The 21,747-nt window shown below is 46.9% G+C and overlaps 1 protein-coding gene across 3 annotated transcripts in view; it reads left to right on the top strand.

The window, feature by feature from the left end:
* STAT2 (signal transducer and activator of transcription 2) overlaps positions 1-21,747 on the top strand; it is a 150,455-nt gene that overhangs the window by 42,009 nt on the left and 86,699 nt on the right. For all 3 annotated transcript variants that reach the window (XM_077297604.1, XM_077297606.1, XM_077297605.1), the window contains 2 exons: positions 3,323-3,408; positions 3,877-4,025. In XM_077297604.1, coding sequence (XP_077153719.1) covers positions 3,323-3,408; positions 3,877-4,025 — 235 coding nt within the window. The remainder of the gene's footprint in view (positions 1-3,322; positions 3,409-3,876; positions 4,026-21,747) is intronic.

The raw sequence follows: 21,747 nt of genomic DNA, 5'->3' as shown, positions 1-21,747 counted from the left end.
TTTGGGACCTTAATGGTCCTGGGAGTCTTACAGTAGACTCCTTTTGATCTGGACAGACTTTTTTTTATCAGGGAAGGTCGCACTTTTTTTCTCTGCGATCTTGTGATCCTGATGAGTCTTCAGAGCTTGCCATTCTGTTTTTTCAGACTTTTTTCCTTATTACCATCGAGGCAAGGTTGTTCACAGGCCATCCCCGTCCCTTCTTACCAAGGTGGTATTGTATTCCCACTGTTATGAGGGCATCGTTCTTCCCTCATCTCTTTCGGCTCCAGTCTACAAAACGGAATGGGTTCCCCATAATCTCAATGAAGTGAGTGCTCTGAGTATCGAGGACGGCGTCCTTTCGAAGGTCGGACACTTTATTTGGGCTTCCTGACAATAAGAAGGCTTCCTGATGGTTACAGGAAGGGTTTAGCCATTTCATCGGCCATGTTAGCCTGGTGGATTCGTTTCAACATCCAGGAGTCCTTCCGTGTTAGATGTCAGCCTATCTCCCTGTCTATCGAGGGATCTAGGCACCAGGCATCGGCAAAGCACGCCTGCAAGCTTGTGGATTCGTCCAGTCCGCATGCATTCTTGAAGCACTATAATTCCCACACTTCCACAGATGTGAGTCTGGGCAGGCGGACTCTGCAGGCCGCGGTGGCGCACTTGTAAATGGCGGTTACACCGGGCCTGATCTGATGTTGTCCCAACCCAGGGACTCCGTTGGGACGTCCCACGGTCTGTGTCCCCCAATGAGGTGAAGGAGAAATAGGGGTTTTTGTGTACTCACCGTAAAATCCTTTTCTCCGAGCCATTCATTGGGGGACACAGCTCCCACCCTGTTATTAGCTTGTGTTTGTTTTACAATTTGACATGCTATACTCTCATATATAATATGACATGCTATACGCTCTTATGTTTTTATTGATCTCCTACTGCTTTTGCACCGAACTGGTTAGCTGAGAGCCAGCAGGAGGGTGTATACTGCAGAGGAGGAGCTAACTTTCTTTGTATCACTTAGTGTCAGTCTCCTAGTGGCAGTAGCATATACCCACGGTCTGTGTCCCCCAACGAATGGCTCAGAGAAAAGGATTTTACGGTGCTTGTGCTACAGTGAGCAGCTTGCGTGGCCTAATTGTGTCACCATGGCTTGCAGCATCTCTGGAGTTGTCCCCCATCATCAAACACATCTCGGAAGTCATTGGTTGGCAATTGCAAAGGGAGCTGTCAGATCTTGATAATTTGCTGCCCAAGTGCATTCAGTGTGGCAGAACATTCCTCAGACAACCATTGAAGGGCATCTGTCTGTAGGGTTAGCCCTCCTAAGCCTTCCATGTGGGCATGTAGGTCATAGGAAGCTGAATAAAATGATACCTTAATATATGTGATCCGATGTCTTATATGTAAATGAGCTGTTCAAGACTAAGGGCCAGACACAGATCAGCATGAGAATCTGACTCAAGAGATTATTGTAAAGGACAGGGGAGTTACCAGTGTGAGACATGTAACTAACACACAAACAGGAGAACTGAACTTTGTCTCCTAAAAAGCACATTAGTAGCTGCAGCTCTCACAGCTTTGCTGTTTTACAACCCTGTCTGCCTGTAAGATGAAAGCTAAAGCTGAGAGGAACCAGCAGATGTGTCAGGTATAATCACACACAGCTCTGCAGTGAGATCAGAGAGCAGAGAGCGGCCATTACACATCACACTGGTGACTCACCTTCTGCAAAATAACTTGAGATTTTTTTTTTTTTTTTTTGAAACGTTAATGATATGCAAATTCTGAAAAAAAAATAGAAACCTCTTTTTTGATCCTGAGATTTGCATAATGCCATAACTTTTCTTTCTTTGTGTTGTAATTACAATGTTGAATGTAGTAGGTGTTTTTTGTATTAAAATTGGTTAATATGGGGTAATTAAGCTGAAATTTTGATAGATCAGACTTTTATGTGGCAGTATCAAACCTAATTTAGCTTTTCTTTTTTAATGTTGAACATGAAAAAGGGGGATGATTCAAATTTTGATTGATATATAAATATATTTGAAACCTTCTTTTCTTTACTCCATCCATTTGATCACTTCTATATACTGCAGTCTCACTGTATATAACGAATATGACATGCTCCTATGAAGGGGGCTAATGGGAGCAGTCAAGCTAGTTAAATTCTTCTGTCAGCGATTGTAAGCAGCATTTTAAATTAGATAGACAGCAGCGATCGGAGCAAGCTCCAGTCCCTGCTGGTACAAGACAATTCCATCTGTGTATCCCCCAGATAAGATGCCAGTTTCTGAGCCCTCTCAGTACACCAACACCCGACGTGTGACGTACTGTTATGTCACGTGTTGAAAAAGGGTTAAAATACGCAGCTCAAATTTGCCTGAACACTCTCCTCTGCCCTTTTTACGCAAAAAGTCTAATCTAATGCAACAGTTTTTGGATAAAAAAAATGAGCCCTTTTCTCTGGGTACTGACAGCTGTGGAACCGCTTTCCCTTACCATGTGGTGAGAAACAGGCAGGGAAGGACAAAAGATTGCAATAAAGTGACCCTCTAGGAAAATATGCCCATTCTGTATATCAATGGGGGCTTTAAGTGAGGGAAGTCCTCCACCCCAATGTCTGTTAAGTGCCCATGTAGTAGCTGCCATGAGCCTCTCATGGACCTGTGCACAAGGTTCTCTGCTCATTTTTTGATTACCCAGAGTCACTTATTTCTCTATGAACGCTTCCAAATTGTCAAGGTGGATGCGGTGGCGGCACACACATATTTTCTTGGGACGTGCACAACAGAATTCTAGTAATATGTGAGTCTTTAATTGTGCTGTTATTTGGTAATGTGACAGGAGCAGGGTATGACCATGGACCATGTCTGTATGGAGGTACAATCAGGGTCCACATCTAGATGACCACAATTATATAATCCATAAGTAACGCTTTTCTTTAAAAAAAAAAAATTCAAAACTTTGTGTATAAGGTGATAAGAATAAGAATAAGAATTTCCCTTTTTAATGATGGATAGGCCAAATTCAGGCGACCACAATGTGGCCGCGTTTTACCGTCTGTATTATGGATGCAATTTCCAGCCCATTCTGGAGGGGTTTCACGGCTTTGACCCTACATCCTCATAGTCATTAGACTTGCTGATAAGCTGTGATTTTCGGCTATGGTACTTACTGTAAGTGGTCATTTTGTGGTGATCTGCATTAGTCCTAATCTGCCAAAGAGACTCCATTTAGAAACTAATTGTTATCCTGGTCACATCCTTTAACTTTTTTGTGTTTTGCATCATAAATGTAAGTGACTGCTGTATTAACATTTCTGCATTATCGCTTACAGTAGCTTCACGTCCTACCGATTCAGACCTCCAGAGAAGGAGTGCGGAGATTCAGGCCCATCTAAATGACCTGGACCGAAAACGCAGGGTGAGGAAAAAAGTGGATGGCTTTTCTGTAGTTTATTTAAGCTGGTTGTTTAAAAAAAGGTTTAATAAAGCAGTTGGTAATTATAATGGGTTGTCCCATCTCAGCCATTTGTGGTCCAACCAGTGCCTGACACGCAGCAGTTGCACTTGAACAGCATATCTTATCGATATGCCATAGATTTCCCAGATAATGGCTCTTTTAGACATAGGTGATCATCTGTCCAAACTTGGATCACAATGCACAGCCTGGCCGCGAGTCTTTTGACCCCGAAAATGACAGCTTCATATGTTTGTATGAACCTGTCATGGTCGGCAGACTCACTGCCAGTCCCTGCATTGTGATCCAAGATCGGACAGATTATCACCAACGTCTAAAAGAGCCCTAAACAAAGCCCTTTGATTAGTTTTGAATGCATAGTTGTTGCTACATTTAAAACTTTACTATTGTTTTTATTTTTTTTTTTTAAAGGAGGTACTTGACCAGGTAAAACAACTCCTGGGGCTTTGTGAGACCCTTCTTGGTTTTTTGCAGCAAGAGTTGTCAGATTGGCTTCAAAAGCAAAGATTATCTTGTATTGGAGCCAGCACAAGCATTTGTCTCAACCAACTCGAGACCTGGCAAGTAAAAATATATACTTCTGTGCCTTATTATATTCGCTTGAGTTCAGCACTAGATATCTTACTGCTTTTTTTTTTTATTTTTTTTTTTTATGAATATCTTCATTTTTGAAGATCAATCTTTATGGTTTATCATAAAATTGATTATTTTTCAGACTATAAGACACTCCTTACGATAAGACACCCCAGGATTAGGCTACTTTCACACTAGCGTCATATGACGCACGTCGCAATGCGACGTACCGACGCATATTGTGAAAGCGCCGCACAACGGGGGCAGCGGATGCAGTTTTTCAACGCATCCGCTGCCCCATTCTGAGCTCTGGGGAGGCGGGGGCGGAGTTCCAGCCGCGCATGCGCGGTCTAAAATGGCGGACACGACGCACCAAAAAAACGCTACATACAATGTTTTTTGGTGCCGACGGTCCGACGCAACCATCGCACGACGGTTGCGACATGTGGCAATGCGTCGCTAATGTTAGTCTATGGAGAAAAAATGCATCCTGCAAGCAATTTTGCAGGATGCGTTTTTTTATCCAAAACGACGCATTGCGACGTGCGTCGTCCGACGCTAGTGTGAAAGTAGCCTTAGACAGCCGAAAATAGGAAAAACACTTCTTTCCTATTAATACTTCCCTGACCGTGTAAAGTGAGGGGGTCATTATCTCTAATTTTAGTGTACTAGGGTAAAATAGGGAGGAGTATAGTGTCTCTCTACAGTGTTATACACACTTACTTACATTCTCACACACACACACACACACACACACACACACACACACACACACACACACACACACACACACACACACACACACACACACACACACACAGCTCTGTTACATACCCGTATAGACACACACAGCTCTTCTACATACCCGTATAGACAAACACAGGTCTGCTACTTACCTGTATAGACACACACAGCTCTGCTACATACCCGTATAGACACACAGCTCTGCTACTTACCCGTATAGACACACAGCTCTGCTACTTACCCGTATAGACACACAGCTCTGCTACTTACCCGTATAGACACACAGCTCTGCTACTTACCCGTATAGGCACACACAGCTCTGCTACTTACCCATATAGACACACAGCTCTGCTACTTACCCGTATAGACACACAGCTCTGCTACTTACCCGTATAGACACACAGCTCTGCTACTTACCCGTATAGGCACACACAGCTCTGCTACTTACCCATATAGACACACACAGCTCTGCTACTTACCCGTATAGACACACACAGCTCTGCTACTTACCCGTATAGACACACACACAGCTCTGCTACTTACCCGTATAGACACACACAGCTCTGCTACTTACCCGTATAGACACACACAGCTCTGCTACTTACCCGTATAGACACACACAGCTCTGCTACTTACCCGTATAGACACACACAGCTCTGCTACTTACCCGTATAGACACATATCTCTGCTACATATGCACACAAACATGCACACATAGTTCTGCTGTATGCACATTTAGACATACACAATAGACTTAGACATACAGAGCTCTGCTACATGCATATATAGAAGTACACAGCTCTGCTGCATGCATATATAGACATATATGCACACACTTTACATTACCACATCATGCAGATCCTGATCAGTACCTGTACGGAGGCTGCACAATCTGAACATTTGCAAGACCTGCCACTTGATTAACTCAAGCAAGCACCTCTTAAGTCATGTGATTAATCACATGACCTGAAAGGTCCTGGAATTACTGGTGCATAAGGTCTCATCTCCCTCAGCTTCCTCTCCTGCACTGGACCGATCACATGGATCAGTGTCAGGCAGGAGGAGAGAGGGAGCTCCCTCTCTGATTGGGAAGGATGCGGTGTTGCTGTTTTCCTCCACACTAAGCTGCTTCCGGACTACAAGACACACACTTATTAACAAGAGTTTTTATTGTTAAAAAATGCATCTAAGGGGGGGCGTGGCCTGGGCTCTTGGATGTAAGCAGCAGGAGTTCTGAGCTCCCACATAGACATCAAAAAGCTACAAAAAAAGCTTACATTGGGGTTATCTAACCACTCATCCCTGGACTTACAACTTGTGGGAATCTGCTGTGCCCTCCCTGGGTTTAAAATTGGAATATTAGAATTGAAAATACTGAAGATATATTCTCTGAAAGCTGAGGAACACTGTGGAACTGAAGAGGAGGAGGGATACTTTCATATATCATTTACACCCATTTGGAATACTTCAAGACTATGCTGAGGGATTAATTTACCCTAGGAAAGCACAATAAGGAACTTTATGGGCCCCCAATGAAGAGGCACAACCAAGAAAACGACGTTGATCCCTGAATTTCTGCAGTAAAGACAGTTGGTGAGTGGCGGAGGGATACAATCTCATATTCACACTTTCTTTCAACAAAACCGCATATTTAGACTTATTTTGGCCCCCCAGAGACCTGGGTGAGGTCGGTGGGTGCTGAGAGGTCAATACAGATCGTCACAGAGAGGGCACATTAAGGATTTTCACTTCCAATGTCAGCTTTACAAAGTTGTAATATTGCTTCTAAAAAAGTAGTGCAGCCCCTTCCATTGACTGTCATGCATTGAACTGCTGTGATTACAGACTGTGTGCAGCATTGAATTGGCCTGCTGTAGCTTAAAAGAAGACCCTGAGTGAGGTGGGACTCCCCAAGATTAAACAGAGTGAGGAACTTTGGAGCATTTGATTACTGTAGCCGTCCGGCATCTTGTATGGGAGACTGAGATGCGGCGGAGGGATATCGCTCTGTGTGGTGCCCACTGAAGTGCAGACTGCTTTGTACAAGCTAGAACCACTTTATCTGTGGATGCCGAGGACCCGTTGACCGACAAGAGGTCTCATCTGGACGACAGAGGCGAGGTACAATTGAACTCTTCTTGCTGGCACTGGCCGATCTGCAGGGCATTGCACTACAAGCCTGAAAATAGATCCGGCTGCTCCCTGCCTGTTAGCATCCAGCCTGTATGATCTCCTCAACAGTGGTCTCTTATGTTGCACTGACCAGCAAAACATTGTTAACACTTCACAGACACCTGATGCTGCTTATTAACTGCAGAGCTGCTTTCTGGCTGAGAATTGGTGAAGACCAGCAATTATTTTGTGTCCCAGGATAAAATATAGAGCAATTTTGGGACGGAGTTTTGTTTGCATTTATAAGGCTTTGTATATTTGTTACTTATAATTTTACAGTCTTACTGTTTCATTACAGATTAATAGATAACTTTTGTCCTATAGCTTCCCTCACTGTTTTATCCACAGGGCCAACTGATTTGACTCATTACTGTTTTTTTTGTGCTTCAAACTCCTGGCTAACTTGTTTAAGCTATTGCTTGTTGAACTAGAGATTTTGGGATGCAATCGGATAGAGGTACGACTAGTAAAAGCTCACAAAGGGGCAGTAGGAACTCGTTAGGGGCTTTTTCCAAATCACATGGGGACTTCCCCAATTTATTTAGTCCCATAAAATCCAGATCACCATTAAGAAGAGGAGAGTCGAAACCTTCTTACTTAAAACACCCACGCACCTTGACATATAGTAAAGTACTATCAGGGGGGGTCAATATTAAAACTCCAGTGTCTAAAATGCCACCCAAAACGCCGCCCAGGGTCAGTAATCCTGGGAAACCTACTAAATCATTACCAGTAAAAGAGATAATTACAGAGGAGATGGACACCTCCAAATCGTTTAAAAGAAAGGGCTTTGGTGAACAAGAGCATACAGAAGGCCCTTCTTCACGGGACTCTGATAGTCCTTCAGATGATTACACACCTAATACTAGTCCGGATAGGCGAAAAAAGAAACAAGACCACGAAAACACTACCCCTTCATTTGAGGTCCCTTCTCTCACAGTCAATTTTGAGGAATATATAGGTTCCAACAGGCAGCCCACTATGGGGGATTTGGCAAATCTTTTCAAATCCTTTGGAGATTCGATGAGACTAGGACTTGAAGCTCAGACTAAAACTATGCAGGAATCTTACAATAGTCTAGGTCAGAAATTTGAGAGGTACGAAAAAAGATTAGTCCAGGCAGAGAAGGATGTTGTCTATCTTTCAAAGGAGAATTCCCTCCTTAAAGCAGAAGTTTTGTCCCTCAAAAGTAAAGTTACGGATTTGGAAGACCGTAGTCGAAGGAACAACTTGAAGATAAGGGGTGTTCCAGAAACAGTCCTTCAAGATGACCTATCAGAATATACTAAAAAGCTATTTAAAAAGTTGTCCCCTGACCTGACCGAGTTGGAACTTAAAATTGACCGAATACACCGCCTGCCAAGGCCTAAGGGGGTCTCACAGGAAAAGCCTAGGGATACTATCCTCAGGGTTCATTTCTTTGAATCCAAGGAGATAGTTCTGAAAAAGCTGAGAGAAAAAGGCTCCCTTCCTGAGCCATATAAAGATATTCAAATTTTTTCGGATTTCTCAAAAGAGACCATGGAGGCGAGGAGATCCTTCCGAGAGGTTACACATAAACTCAGGGAACTGAAGGTACCATATAGATGGGGCTTTCCTACGAAGCTCTTGATATGGTACAACAATAAAAACCAGGTTGTGAATTCGCCGCAGGAGGGTCAAAGATTCATTAAATACCTTATGGAAGAGCCAGGTTTTAGGGATAAGGATTAGTGGATGACGTTGTGGGATAACTGTAACCCATGTATACATAAGAGGTCTGTGTGGGATCTTAGTCACATTTTGTTCTTTTTTTTTTCCCCCACTCTAAGGTGAGACACCATATATAGTGGAGTCCTCCAGGAGAACTCCTTGTTATTTGGTTATACAGTTAGTCGTGTTCCTGGTTCATAAGTCGTTTTATTAAATAACTTGTTCTGTGTTGCTATTGGTTTAAATGAAGATTTTGTCGTACAATGTTAGGGGCCTCAATAGCCCAAATAAGAGGTTCGCTCTGTGGAGAGAGATCGGACATGTTCGTGCTGAGCTCGTTTGCCTGCAGGAGGTTAAAATGGCTGCTGACCACCAACCAATTTTTCACAATAAGAATTTTCCCCATATTTTTAAATCTCTGAACACAAGGAAAAAGGCCGGAGTCATTACCATGGTGCATGGCACCGTCCCATTTCAGCTGGTTAAGGAAATCACAGACTCCCTTGGTAGATACCACATACTTGTATGCATGCTCCAGAATAGGCCATGCACGGTGGTGAATATATATGCTCCAAATAAAGGACACATTAAATTTCTTAGCAAATTACAGAAGCAGATTGACGATGTGAAGACTGGTGATCTCATCCTGCTGGGGGATTTTAATATAGTCCCAGATAGCAACATGGACTCATCCTCTTCAGTTCGTCACAAGGCACCAATGTTGAAGAATTGGTTAGTTCAGAATGAGTTGTACGACGTTTTTCGTTGCCTGAATACCACATCACGCGAATACTCTCATTTCTCGGACGTACACGGGACGGCCTCCCGGATTGATCTTGTCGTCACTAATATATTCACTTTGACTAAATTTAAAAAAATGGAGTTCCTAAAGAAAACAATTTCGGACCACACCCCTGTGCTTGTTGAGTTTTTGCTGGGTCCTCCTCCTGACAATGTCTTTAGATGGAAAAATAACGCAGCCTTGTACGCAATACCAGAGTCAAAACTGGAGATTGAAAATCTTATTACCAATTATTTTAAGGATAATATACATAGTGGAGTGAATCCATTCATTCTGTGGAACGCTCATAAGGCTGTGATCAGGGGAGGACTCATGCAGATACAATCAAGACATAAAAAGAAAAGGAGGGAGACTATCATTCAGTTACAAGCCCAAATTAGCAGAAAAGAGGAGGAACAACTTAAATTAGGAGCTCCGTCTGTATCCATTCAGGCAGAGATTGCGAAACTCAGACAGAGCTTGCGAGTGGAGATTTTCAAGGATTATGATGCAATTATTAAAGCATCTAAGTACAAAATATATTCCTCGGTGAATAAACCAACAAGGTATATGATGAGGAAGCTTAAGAGGGAGAGAGTCAATAGAGGAATCCATAAGATTGTCTCCCTTTCAGGTGAAAGTAAGACCCACCCCAGAGATATTGTTGGCTCGTTTGCCGAATATTTCCAGAAATTGTATAATTTAAGAGATGACCCATCGACTCCGCTGGTGAACTCGGAGACAATAGATTCCTTTTTACAGGGGGTCAATCTTCCAAAGATTGGCGAGTTGGACTTAGAGTTTGTTAATAGACCCTTTACAGAAAAGGAAATAATGAAGGTCATTACCAAGTTACCAAACCTAAAAGCACCGGGGCCGGATGGCTTCTCCGGGGAATATTATAAATCGTTCTCAAAACTATTGACTTCCCATTTGGCCTCTGTTTTTGATTCTGCATCCACTCGGGGCTCATTCCCTACAGAAATGTTGGAAGCCACTATAGTTATGATTCCAAAGACGGGGGGGGATCCTGAGAGGATTCAGAACTATAGGCCGATCTCGCTCATTAATTGCGACATCAAAATATATTCAAAGATATTGGCGGATCGCCTTAAAAGTATTCTTCCGCATCTGTTGTTGGATGATCAGATTGGGTTCACAGAGGGGAGACAGGCATCCGATGGAACAAGAAGGGTGATCAATCTGATGCACTTGGCTAAGAGTTCCGGATTTAAATCGGCTTTTCTGGCACTGGATGCCGAAAAGGCATTTGACAGAATGAATTGGCTTTATTTGAGGACAACTCTCACGAAATTTGGATTTAACGAACAGTTTGTATCAAAAGTCTTTGCACTTTATTCGGGTCCCAGTGCCAGAATCTATGCCAATAATTTTTTCTCTAATTCGTTTCATATAACTAATGGAACGAGACAAGGATGTCCTCTGTCCCCTCTGTTGTTCGCCATGGCCATTGAACCTTTGGCGGAAAAAATTAGAGCTTGCAGGGAGATTAAGGGCTTTATACTACCCTCACGTCAATATAAAATAGGCTTATTTGCTGATGACCTATTTCTCACGTTACTTGACCCTGCTAACTCTTTCAAAGCTCTCTCAGGTGAACTAGAGAGCTTCTCCAAAGCCTCGTACTTTAAAATAAACCACCATAAATCTAAGTTTATAACGTTTAATATGAACAACGTGGAGATAGGCGAGTTGAGAGGCCAATCTGAGTTTACTTGGGAAGAAAAAGAACTAACATATTTGGGCATTAAAATAGCGGGGTCAATACAAGCCACGGTTAGGGTAAATTTGGACTCTATTATTAGTATAATTACAAAGGATTTTTCTTTTTTTGCAAGGTTAGAACTCACTATCTTTGGAAGAATATTATCAATTAAGACGTTTATACTGCCAAAAATTTTATACATTTTCAGATCCTTGCCTGTAATTCTGCCTTCTCAGAGTATTTACAGGATCCAAGCTATGATTCACTCTTTTGTGTGGAACGGCAAACGGGCCAGAATATCAGCAGATGTTCTTCACAAGCATAAGTCTCACGGGGGTGCAGGTTTACCCAATGTATATGCATACTATCTGGCTTCTTTGATTAAGCAGAGTTGGCACTGGTTCAGTGGTGCTGGGCCAGGGCCCGCTTGGCTAGGCTTAGAGAGTGAGATGAGTGGAGTGGATTCGGTTAGGAAAATCTTCTTTGACTTTCTCCTTCATAATTCAGCTAGAAACTCCTCGCACCCTGTGTTTCAGTCATTGATCTTTGCCTGGAGGAAACTTATCAAACCACATAAAAATTATAGGAAAATGGAGCAGGTTCTGAAAATTCCATTATCTCTTTTGGCGCTGATAGTGGATCTAACTATGCCTGAGGTATGGAACAAATCAGGAGTTAAGAGAGTGGGAGATGTACATAATGGGAACAAATTTCTAACTTTTCAGGAGATCAGGACTAAGTTTGGCATTCCATCCTCTGAACTGATGTCTTTTTTCATGTTAAAAGAGAGCATTACCAAAATTATAAAAGGGAAGTTTCTAGATTTTGAAACTTTCTTCACTGCTGTGCAATCCTAAAAATAAAAATATCTGGAGCATGCGTCATTTGTGTGGGCTTGTTATCAGGGATCTTAACAATGTTAAAAATACCTATATGAGAAAATGGGAGTCAGATTTGGGAGTGACTATCCAGGTGGAACATTGGGACGATGCCATCAGAAGCACGTATAAATCTAACATATCAATGTCTCTTCACGAATGTTACTTCAAAGTTTTGTCGAGATGGTATTATACTCCGGTTCGACTGTCGCATATTAATTCGGAGAATTCTTCTTTGTGTTGGAGAGATTGTGGTCAACAGGGGAACCTTCTTCATTTGTTTTGGAGCTGCCCGAAAATTAAGAGACTATGGTCTCAGGTGTCGCAACATATTAATCATTTATCTAGTGATTTTCGGATCACTCCAGGGATAGCACTCTTATCACTGGACATGGAAACACTCGATAGTTCAGTTAGGTATGTCATTATACATGTCCTCCTAGTGGTTAAGGTGACTCTAGCTTATTGGTGGAAAAAAACTGATGTTCCCAAATTCTCGGATATCCTTGATAGGATAAGACAGCATAGTGACTTAGAGTGGAGATTCGCGGTGGCTAACAACAATATTCATAAATATACCAAAAAGTGGAAAATTTGGAATAATAAGTTTCACATTGAGCAGGTGTGTTGAGGTGCGTTGTGTTCGGTATCTCTCCATTGAGCTCCTTGCAATAGGTATGGCAAGTCTTTGCTGTGTACCTAAATTTTATGTTGAACTTTATTGTATTTTTTTTTTTTTTCTCTTTCTGTATTAAGTTTATTATTATCATTTTTCAGAAATTGTACAAGGGTTCTCTATTTTTACTGTTTCCCTTATGTATCCCATACCTTCCCTTTCCCCCTTTCCTATGACCATTCCTATCCCTGTTCAAATGTAAAATTCAATAAAAAACACTTAAACACAAAAAATGCATCTAAGGCTACTTTCACACTGGCGTTAACTGCAATACGTCGCAATGCGTCGTTTTGCCGAAAAAACGCATCCTGCAAAAGTGCTTGCAGGATGCGTTTTTTTCTGCATTGACTAACATTAGTGACGCATTTGCGACGCATTGACACTAGTGTTGAGCATTCCGATACCGCAAGTATCGGGTATCGGCCGATACTTGCGGTATCGGAATTCCGATACCGGTATTCCGATACTTGCCGCGTATCGGATACCGGAATCGGAAGTTCCCAGATTCAAAATGCACAAATTCAGCCAATCAGAATGATTCCAAGTGTGGGCACATCCTGTTTAGCATGGAGGGCATGAAACTACTGGCAAGGCTGTGATTGGCTGCTGAAATGATGTCATGATGCAGTTTAAAAGTCGCTGGCGCCATTTTGCGATCACTCTGCTGTGAATTCAGTTAGTGACAGGACGCTGTTTGCTGACTGAGGGCCAGTTTAGAGATAGCGATTTGCTTCTTTGTGCTTTCCAAAGGCTAATTTAGCAACCGCTGTGTTCACCTACTATTCACCTTGCTTTTGCCTTGTAGCGCTGTTTTCACAGCGATCTGCAAGGTCTGTGTGTGTGTGTGTGAGTGCAGCCCACTCTCTAGTCTGAGTGCAGCCACATAGGCCATCCATAGCTGGTTGTATTCAGTTCAGGGAGGGTGGTTCATTGCCTCATACTGTTCTTTTTTTTTTTTTTTTTTTTCCAAGTAGTGTAGTCTGCTGCTAATTTATTCAAAAAAATCCTATTAGTGTCTTTCCACCCGTCTCCAGCTAATTTGTGGAAAAACACTACATAGGATAACGTAGAGGAGGGTTTTTGGGCCTTGCAGCGCCGTTATCGGCTGTCTGCACGGTCTCCGTGTGACTGCAGCTCGCCCTGTAGTCTGTGAGCAGCCATAGCCTGGTTGTCTCCAGCTCAGGGTTCTTCACTGCGTCATACCGCCAAATCAATTTTCATTTTGTTTTAAGTAGTGCAGGCTGCTGCACATTTTTTCAAAAAATTCCTATTAGTGTCTTTCCACCCGTCTCCAGCTAATTTGTGGAAAAACACTACATAGGATAACATAGAGGAGGGTTTTTGGGCCTTGCAGCGCCGTTTACGGCTGTCTGCACGGTCTCCGTGTGACTGCAGCTCGCCCTGTAGTCTGTGAGCAGCCATAGCCTGGTTGTCTCCAGCTCAGGGTTCTTCACTGCGTCATACCGCCAAATCAATTTTCATTTTGTTTTAAGTAGTGCAGGCTGCTGCACATTTTTTCAAAAAATTCCTATTAGTGTCTTTCCACCCGTCTCCAGCTAACTTGTGGAAAACACTACATAGGGTAACGTAGAGGAGGGTTTTTGGGCCTTGCAGCGCCGTTTACGTCTGTCTGCACGGTCTCCGTGTGACTGCAGCTCTATCTGTTGTCAGTTCAGCCCCCAAAAAATAAATAAATAATAAAGTTCACCAAACACACCAGTTACACCACTTTACATTTGTGTAGGCCACATTAGCTCATATTAAAGTCTAGTCCACACTTTAGAAAATTAGTGTTTCTTATACCTGTTAGGAGGAGTTGTTCAGGAATAAGCACACAAAGCCGTTAGTACTTTTCTGCTTATCTTTATCAGTCAACCAAGATGAAGAAGGCAGTGAGTAAGGCACGTGGGCGTGGGCGCGGAGCAGGGAGGGGACGTGGGGATTCTGTGCCTGCTGCGGGCACCGGTGACTCATCAGCACCCACTTTCACCAGGCAACAGTCATTCATGCGCAGCTTTGTGTCAGAGCGCCGTACACCGCTGCTGCGTGAAGAACAAATTGAAGCCGTTGTCGGATGGATGGCAGCTAATGCATCAACTTCAATTAGTGCCACATCCTCTCAGACACAGAGCACTGGAGAGCAGCCATCTGTCTCTTCACCACCTGCCAAATTGCCCAGGCAGACAGAGAGCCCAGGACAGGAGCCGTCTCTACTTCTGTTCTCTGAATCTCTTGGCTTGGAAACAGGGGGCCAGCCAAGCAGCATTGGAGAAATGGAAGAAGAGGCAGGGTGCAGTGATGCCCAACAGCTTTTTCTCTCTTCCTCTGAAGAGGCGGGTGGGCCAGTGGCTCCGGTCACCACATCGCAGGCCGCATCAGCTGATGATGACACTCAGGTGCCACTTACTGGTGCGTGCTCTGCTGCTGAGACTACCCAGGAGGAGCAGTTGGGGGCAGAGGGTAGTGTAGATGATGAGGTCCTTGACCCATCTTGGCGTGAGGGACAGGAAGGTGGTGGGAGCAGCTCTGAGGAAGAGATTCCCCGTACGGCCCAAAGAGGGAGAGGGAGGGGGAAGACTGCGGATCCTGCAGCCTCCGCTTTGGCACCCGTTAGGAGCATGTCTCTTCCAAAAGCCAAAAAGGGCGCTCCCAAGACTTGCAGTGCCTGGTCCTTTTTTGACACAGTTGCAGATGACATTTGCTATGTCAGATGCAAGGTGTGTCATCAAAAAGTCAAAAGAGGGAAAAATGTCAGCAACCTCAATACCTCCAACATGTGGAAACATGTGCGCACCAGGCACCCGGCGGAGTTAGAAAAACACACTGAAGAGCTAGGCCAACCAACAGCGGCAGCTACCACCTCTTCAGCTCGTCTTGCCTCTTCCTCCAGCTCACACGCAGCTGGTTCGGCTTCCTCCCAGGATCGCCGTGGAAGAACCTCTGGCCCTGTTGTCCAGAGACCCGCTGTAATTCCACCCGCAGCACCACTTTCCCAGTCATCCACACACTCCCAGCCCAGTCTACAGCCATCGGTAGTACAGGCATGGGAGAAAAGGCGGCCTTTCTCGTCAAACCACCCACGAGCACAGGCTCTGACTGCAGGCATTGCCAAACTTCTGTCACTGGAAATGCTGTCATTCAGGCTGGTGGAGACTGACAGCTTCCGTGACTTGATGTCATTGGCAGTCCCACAGTACAATGTGCCCAGCCGCTTTTACTTCAGCAGGCAAGCCGTCCCTGCCCTGCACAAGCATGTGGAGGGACACATAAAACACGCGCTACTGAACGCCGTCAGTAGCAAGGTCCACCTCACCACCGATGCGTGGACCAGTCAACATGGACAGGGGCGATACCTTTCCCTCACTGCCCATTGGGTTAATGTCGTTGAGCCGGGTACAGACCGTGCGAGTGGCGCAGGACGTGTCCTGCCCACTCCAAGGATTGCAGGAATCCATTCTGTACGCATTGACTCCTCCTCTTACACCAGTTCCTCAGAATCATCGCTGCAGGAGCCGTCACAGTCCACCTCCACATGGACCCGTGATGAACGTGTACCTGTTACGACCGACATGAGCACAGCCGTGGCCAAACGTCAACAGGCCGTCTTGAAATTAATTTTTTTGGGGAATCGTAGCCACACAGCGCAGGAGCTCTGGAATGCCATCAAGCAGGAGAGCGATGTGTGGTTTGTGCCAGCGAATCTCCAGCCAGGCATGGTAGTGTGTGATAATGGCCGAAATCTGGTGGCAGCTCTGGGCCTCGGCAACCTCACTCACATCCCATGTCTGGCACATGTGCTCAATTTGGTCGTGCAGAGCTTTTTGAGGGACTATCCGGATCTTGATGCACTGCTGCACAAGGTCCGCCTAGAGTGTGCTCACTTGCGGCGTTCCAGCACGGCAAAAGCGCGCATTGCGGCTCTGCAGCGCCGACACCGCCTGCCGGAACATCGCATCATATGTGACCTACCTACCAGGTGGAATTCCACGTTACATATGTTGGAGCGGTTGTGTGAGCAGCAGCAAGCTGTAATGGAGTACCAGCTGCTTCAGGCGCAAAGAAGTCGCACTCAGCGCCGTACAGACTTCACAACCACAGAGTGGGCCACTATGAATGACGTCTGCCAGGTTTTGCGTCCCTTTGATTATTCCACGCGGATGGCGAGTGCAGATGATGCACTAGTCAGCATGACTGTCCCCCTTATCTGCCTGCTTGAAAAATCACTGCAAGCGCTAAGGGATGATGTTGTGGAAGAGGTGGAGGATGAGGATTCACCATTTCCATCATCTTCTGGACAGTCAGCGCCACGTGGTTCCTCACAAACGCGTAGGCAGGGGACAGTTTGTGAGGAGGATGAGGAGGAGTCAATGGAGGAGGAAGACATCCGTCCAGAGGAGGGAGTTACACAATTGTCCAGTACTCAGTGTGTACAGCGAGGGTGGGGTGATGACGAGCGGGCAGAGATCACGCCTCCAGCAGGGGACAGCGTTTCTTGGGCAGTTGGCAGTCTGCAGCACATGGTGGATTACATGCTGCAGTGCCTGAGAAACGACCGCCGCATCGCCCACATTCTCAACATGTCTGATTATTGGGTGTTCACCCTCCTCGATCCTCGCTACCGGGACAACGTAGAAAGCCTCATCACACCGAAAAATGCGGGAGTACCAAGACACACTGGTCAATTCCATCATCTTCTCCATTCCAACTGAGAGAAGTGCTGCTAGTGCATTCCAAAGCAGCTCAGTGCGTCCAGGCAGTGGTGGAGGCTCTGCACAAAGAGGGAGCAGAAGCAGTGCCTCTGCCCAAGGCAAGACCAGTATGGCCCAACTGTGGCACAGTTTTCTGTGCCCCCCACAAAAGTCTACACCATCACAGACGGCTCCAGTCAGCAGGAGGCAACGGTTCCGTCAGATGGTGACAGACTACATGTCTTGCCCTCTTGCTGTACTCCCAGACGGCTCTTCCCCTTTCAAGTTTTGGGTCTCAAAGCTGGATACATGGCCAGAGCTAAGCCAGTATGCATTGGAGGTGCTGTCTTGCCCTGCGGCCAGTGTATTATCGGAACGTGTCTTTAGTGCTGCAGGTGGTGTACTAACTGACCGTCGCATGCGACTATCCTCCGATAACGTTGACCGGCTTACTTTCCTGAAAATGAACAAGGCCTGGATCTCGCAGGAATTTGCCACTCCTCTTCCTGATTAAATAATTAGGTCACTGTATACTTTATCCAGGTCTCCTGTTGTGTTCATCTTTCTACCACCTGAACTTAAATTCCTGGGCTCCAACACCGCCAGTTGAGGCTCAGAAGTGCCGTCTGCACAGTCAAAACATACGACCCAGTGTTATTGGGTTTCAGTAACGTCAGCTGATCCCCAGCTGTGTAGCCGGCAATGTGTCCTGCGACCGCCACGCTGACACAACAACTGAAATGTAAGGGAATCTGTCCCCCCCCCCCCCCCCCAAGGCGTTTGTTACTGAAAGAGCCACCTTGTGCAGCAGTAATGCTGCACAAGGAAAAGGTAGCTATTTTTGTTTAGCTCCTTGCACACGCAGAACTTAACACTTATAAAATGTGTCCACTGATACCGTAAAACCGTCCCGGAGGTGGGACTTTCCTTCGTAATATGACGCAGCACAGCCGTCATTCCTACCCCCCCGGCGCCGTGCCCCGGCTCCTCAGCGTTGTTTGATTCCGTCCCGGAGCCTGCGCTGTTATGTTTTTCCGTGGCCAGGCACACTTAGCGCTGCCCGTCTTCTGGCATCATTTGGTGTCAGGCTGGCTGCGCCTGTGCGGCCGCGCTGGCCGAGAGCCCGCCTCGCAGTGTCTTCTGATTTAATCCCACTGGGGGCCTGGGATCCATGGACATGCGCAGTGCATATCTGAACCTCCACCTCTCACTCATCTCCCTATGGCTTCTTCAGACTGTTCGGTGTCAGCTGGTCCCTAATAGCATGCCACGGCCGTGACACCGCACAGTCTTAAGAAGCCGTAGGGAGGGGAGTGAGAGGCGAGGATATGCACTGCGCATGGCCATGGATCCCAGGCCCCCAGTGGGATTAAATCAGAAGACACTGCGAGGCGGGCTCTCTCCCAGCGCGGCCGAACAGGCGCAGCCAGCCTGACACCAAATGATGTCAGAAGATGGGCAGCGCTAAGTGTGCCTGGCCACGGGATAACATAACAGCGCAGGCTCCGGGACGGAATCAAACAACGCTGAGGAGCCGGGGCACGGCGCCGGGGGGGTAGGAATGACGGCTGTGCTGCGTCATATTACGAAGGAAAGTCCCACCTCCGGGACGGTTTCACGGTTTCAGGGGACACATTTTATAAGTGTTTAGTTCTGTGTTTGCAAGGAGCATGATGAAAAGAGCCACCTTTTCCTTTTGCATCTTTTGTGCTGCACAAGCTGGCTCTTTCAGCTACAAACGCCTTGGGGGGGGGGGGGTTAAAGGTTCCCTTTCGACTTTCTCAGGCTTCGGCCTACATTGTGTTCCTCTGCTTTTCCACCTGTCCCTGGGCTCCAACACCGCTAGTTGCCGTCCAGAAGTGCTGTCCGCACAGTCCCAACAGTCGCTCCTCTGTTATTGGGGTTCAGTAACGTCAGCTGTTCCCCTGCTGTGTGTGTGGCAATCCCTCCTACCTCCTCCTACCTCCTCCTCCTCCACCTGTCCCTGGGCTCCAACAACGCTAGTTGCCGTCCAGAAGTGCTGTCCGCACAGTCCCAACAGTCGCTCCTCTGTTATTGGGGTTCAGTAACGTCAGCTGTTCCCCAGCTGTGTGTGTGGCAATCCCTCCTACCTCCTCCACCTCCTCCTCCTCCACCTGTCCCTGGGCTCCAACACCGCTAGTTGCCGTCCAGTAGTGCTGTACGCACAGTCCCAACAGTCCCTCCTCTGTTATTGGGGTTCAGTAACGTCAGCTGTTCCCCTGCTGTGTGTGTGGCAATCCCTCCTACCTCCTCCTACCTCCTCCTCCTCCACCTGTCCCTGGGCTCCAACAACACTAGTTGCCGTCCAGAAGTGCTGTCCGCACAGTCAACAGTCCCTCCTCTGTTATTGGGGTTCAGTAACGTCAGCTGTTCCCCTGCTGTGTGTGTGGCAATCCCTCCTACCTCCTCCACCTCCTCCACCTGTCCCTGGGCTCCAACACCGCTAGTTGCCGTCCAGTAGTGCTGTACGCACAGTCAACAGTCCCTCCTCTGTTATTGGGGTTCAGTAACGTCAGCTGTTCCCCTGCTGTGTGTGTGGCAATCCCTCCTACCTCCTCCTACCTCCTCCTCCTCCACCTGTCCCTGGGCTCCAACAACGCTAGTTGCCGTCCAGAAGTGCTGTCCGCACAGTCCCAACAGTCCCTCCTCTGTTATTGGGGTTCAGTAACGTCAGCTGTTCCCCTGCTGTGTGTGTGGCAATCCCTCCTACCTCCTCCACCTCCTCCTCCTCCACCTGTCCCTGGGCTCCAACACCGCTAGTTGCCATCCAGTAGTGCTGTACGCACAGTCAACAGTCCCTCCTCTGTTATTGGGGTTCAGTAACGTCAGCTGTTCCCCTGCTGTGTGTGTGGCAATCCCTCCTACCTCCTCCTACCTCCTCCTCCTCCACCTGTCCCTGGGCTCCAACAACGCTAGTTGCCGTCCAGAAGTGCTGTCCGCACAGTCAACAGTCCCTCCTCTGTTATTGGGGTTCAGTAACGTCAGCTGTTCCCCTGCTGTGTGTGTGGCAATCCCTCCTACCTCCTCCTCCTCCACCTGTCCCTGGGCTCCAACAACGCTAGTTGCCGTCCAGTAGTGCTGTCCGCACAGTCAACAGTCCCTCCTCTGTTATTGGGGTTCAGTAACGTCAGCTGTTCCCCTGCTGTGTGTGTGGCAATCCCTCCTACCTCCTCCTACCTCCTCCTCCTCCACCTGTCCCTGGGCTCCAACAACGCTAGTTGCCGTCCAGAAGTGCTGTACGCACAGAGCCAAACACCTCGCCAATGTGTTAGTGGGGTTCAGCACCGCCAGCTGTTCCCCTGCTGTGTATACGGCAACGTGTACTGCGACCGCCACGCAGGCACAAGAAGTTAAATTTAAGGGAACCTGTCTCCCCCCCCCCCCCCCCCCCCCCCCCAGGCGTTTGTTACTGAAGGAGCCACCTTGTGCAGCAGTAATGATGCAAAGGGAAAAAGTGCCACTTTTCGTGGTGCTCCTTGCACATGCTGAACCTAACACTTATGAAATGTGTCCCCACACACCGTTAAATCGTCCGGTAGGTGGAACTTTCCTTTGTCGTGTGACGCAGCACAGCCATCATTTTTACCCCCTTGGCGCCGTGCGCCGCCTCCTCAGCGTTGTTTGAATCTGTCCCGGAGCCTTGGCTGTTAGGTTAGCCCTTGGCCATGCACACATGTTGCGCTGCCCGTCTTCTGACATCATTTGGTGTCAGGCTGGCTGCGCCTGTGCGGGTGCGCTGGCCGAGATCCCGCCTCGCAGTGTCGTCTAATGTAATCACACCGCGGGCCTGGGATCCGTGGCCATGCGCAGTGCATATCCTCGCCTCTCACTCCCCTCCCTACGGCTTCTTAAGACTGTGCGGTGTCAGCTGATCCCTAATAGCATGCCACGGCCGTGACACCGCACAGTCTGAAGAAGCCGTAGGGAGGGGAGTGAGAGGCGAGGATATGCACTGCGCATGGCCACGGATCCCAGGCCCGCGGTGGGATTACATTAGACGACACTGCGAGGCGGGATCTCGGCCAGCGCACCCGCACAGGCGCAGCCAGCCTGACACCAAATGATGTCAGAAGACGGGCAGCGCAACATGTGTGCATGGCCAAGGGCTAACCTAACAGCCAAGGCTCCGGGACAGATTCAAACAACGCTGAGGAGGCGGCGCACGGCGCCAAGGGGGTAAAAATGATGGCTGTGCTGCGTCACACGACAAAGGAAAGTTCCACCTGCAAAACGGTTTAACGCTGTGAGGGGACACATTTCATAAGTGTTAGGTTCAGCATGTGCAAGGACCATAATTAAAAGAGCTAAGTTTACCTTTTCCAGCATTAGTG

This window comes from Ranitomeya variabilis, chromosome 3 (genome assembly GCF_051348905.1).
Source record: "Ranitomeya variabilis isolate aRanVar5 chromosome 3, aRanVar5.hap1, whole genome shotgun sequence".
Taxonomy (NCBI): Eukaryota; Metazoa; Chordata; class Amphibia; order Anura; family Dendrobatidae; genus Ranitomeya; species Ranitomeya variabilis.
The sequence above is the reverse complement of the archived record's forward strand: the minus strand, read 5'-3'. Positions and strand labels throughout refer to the sequence as shown.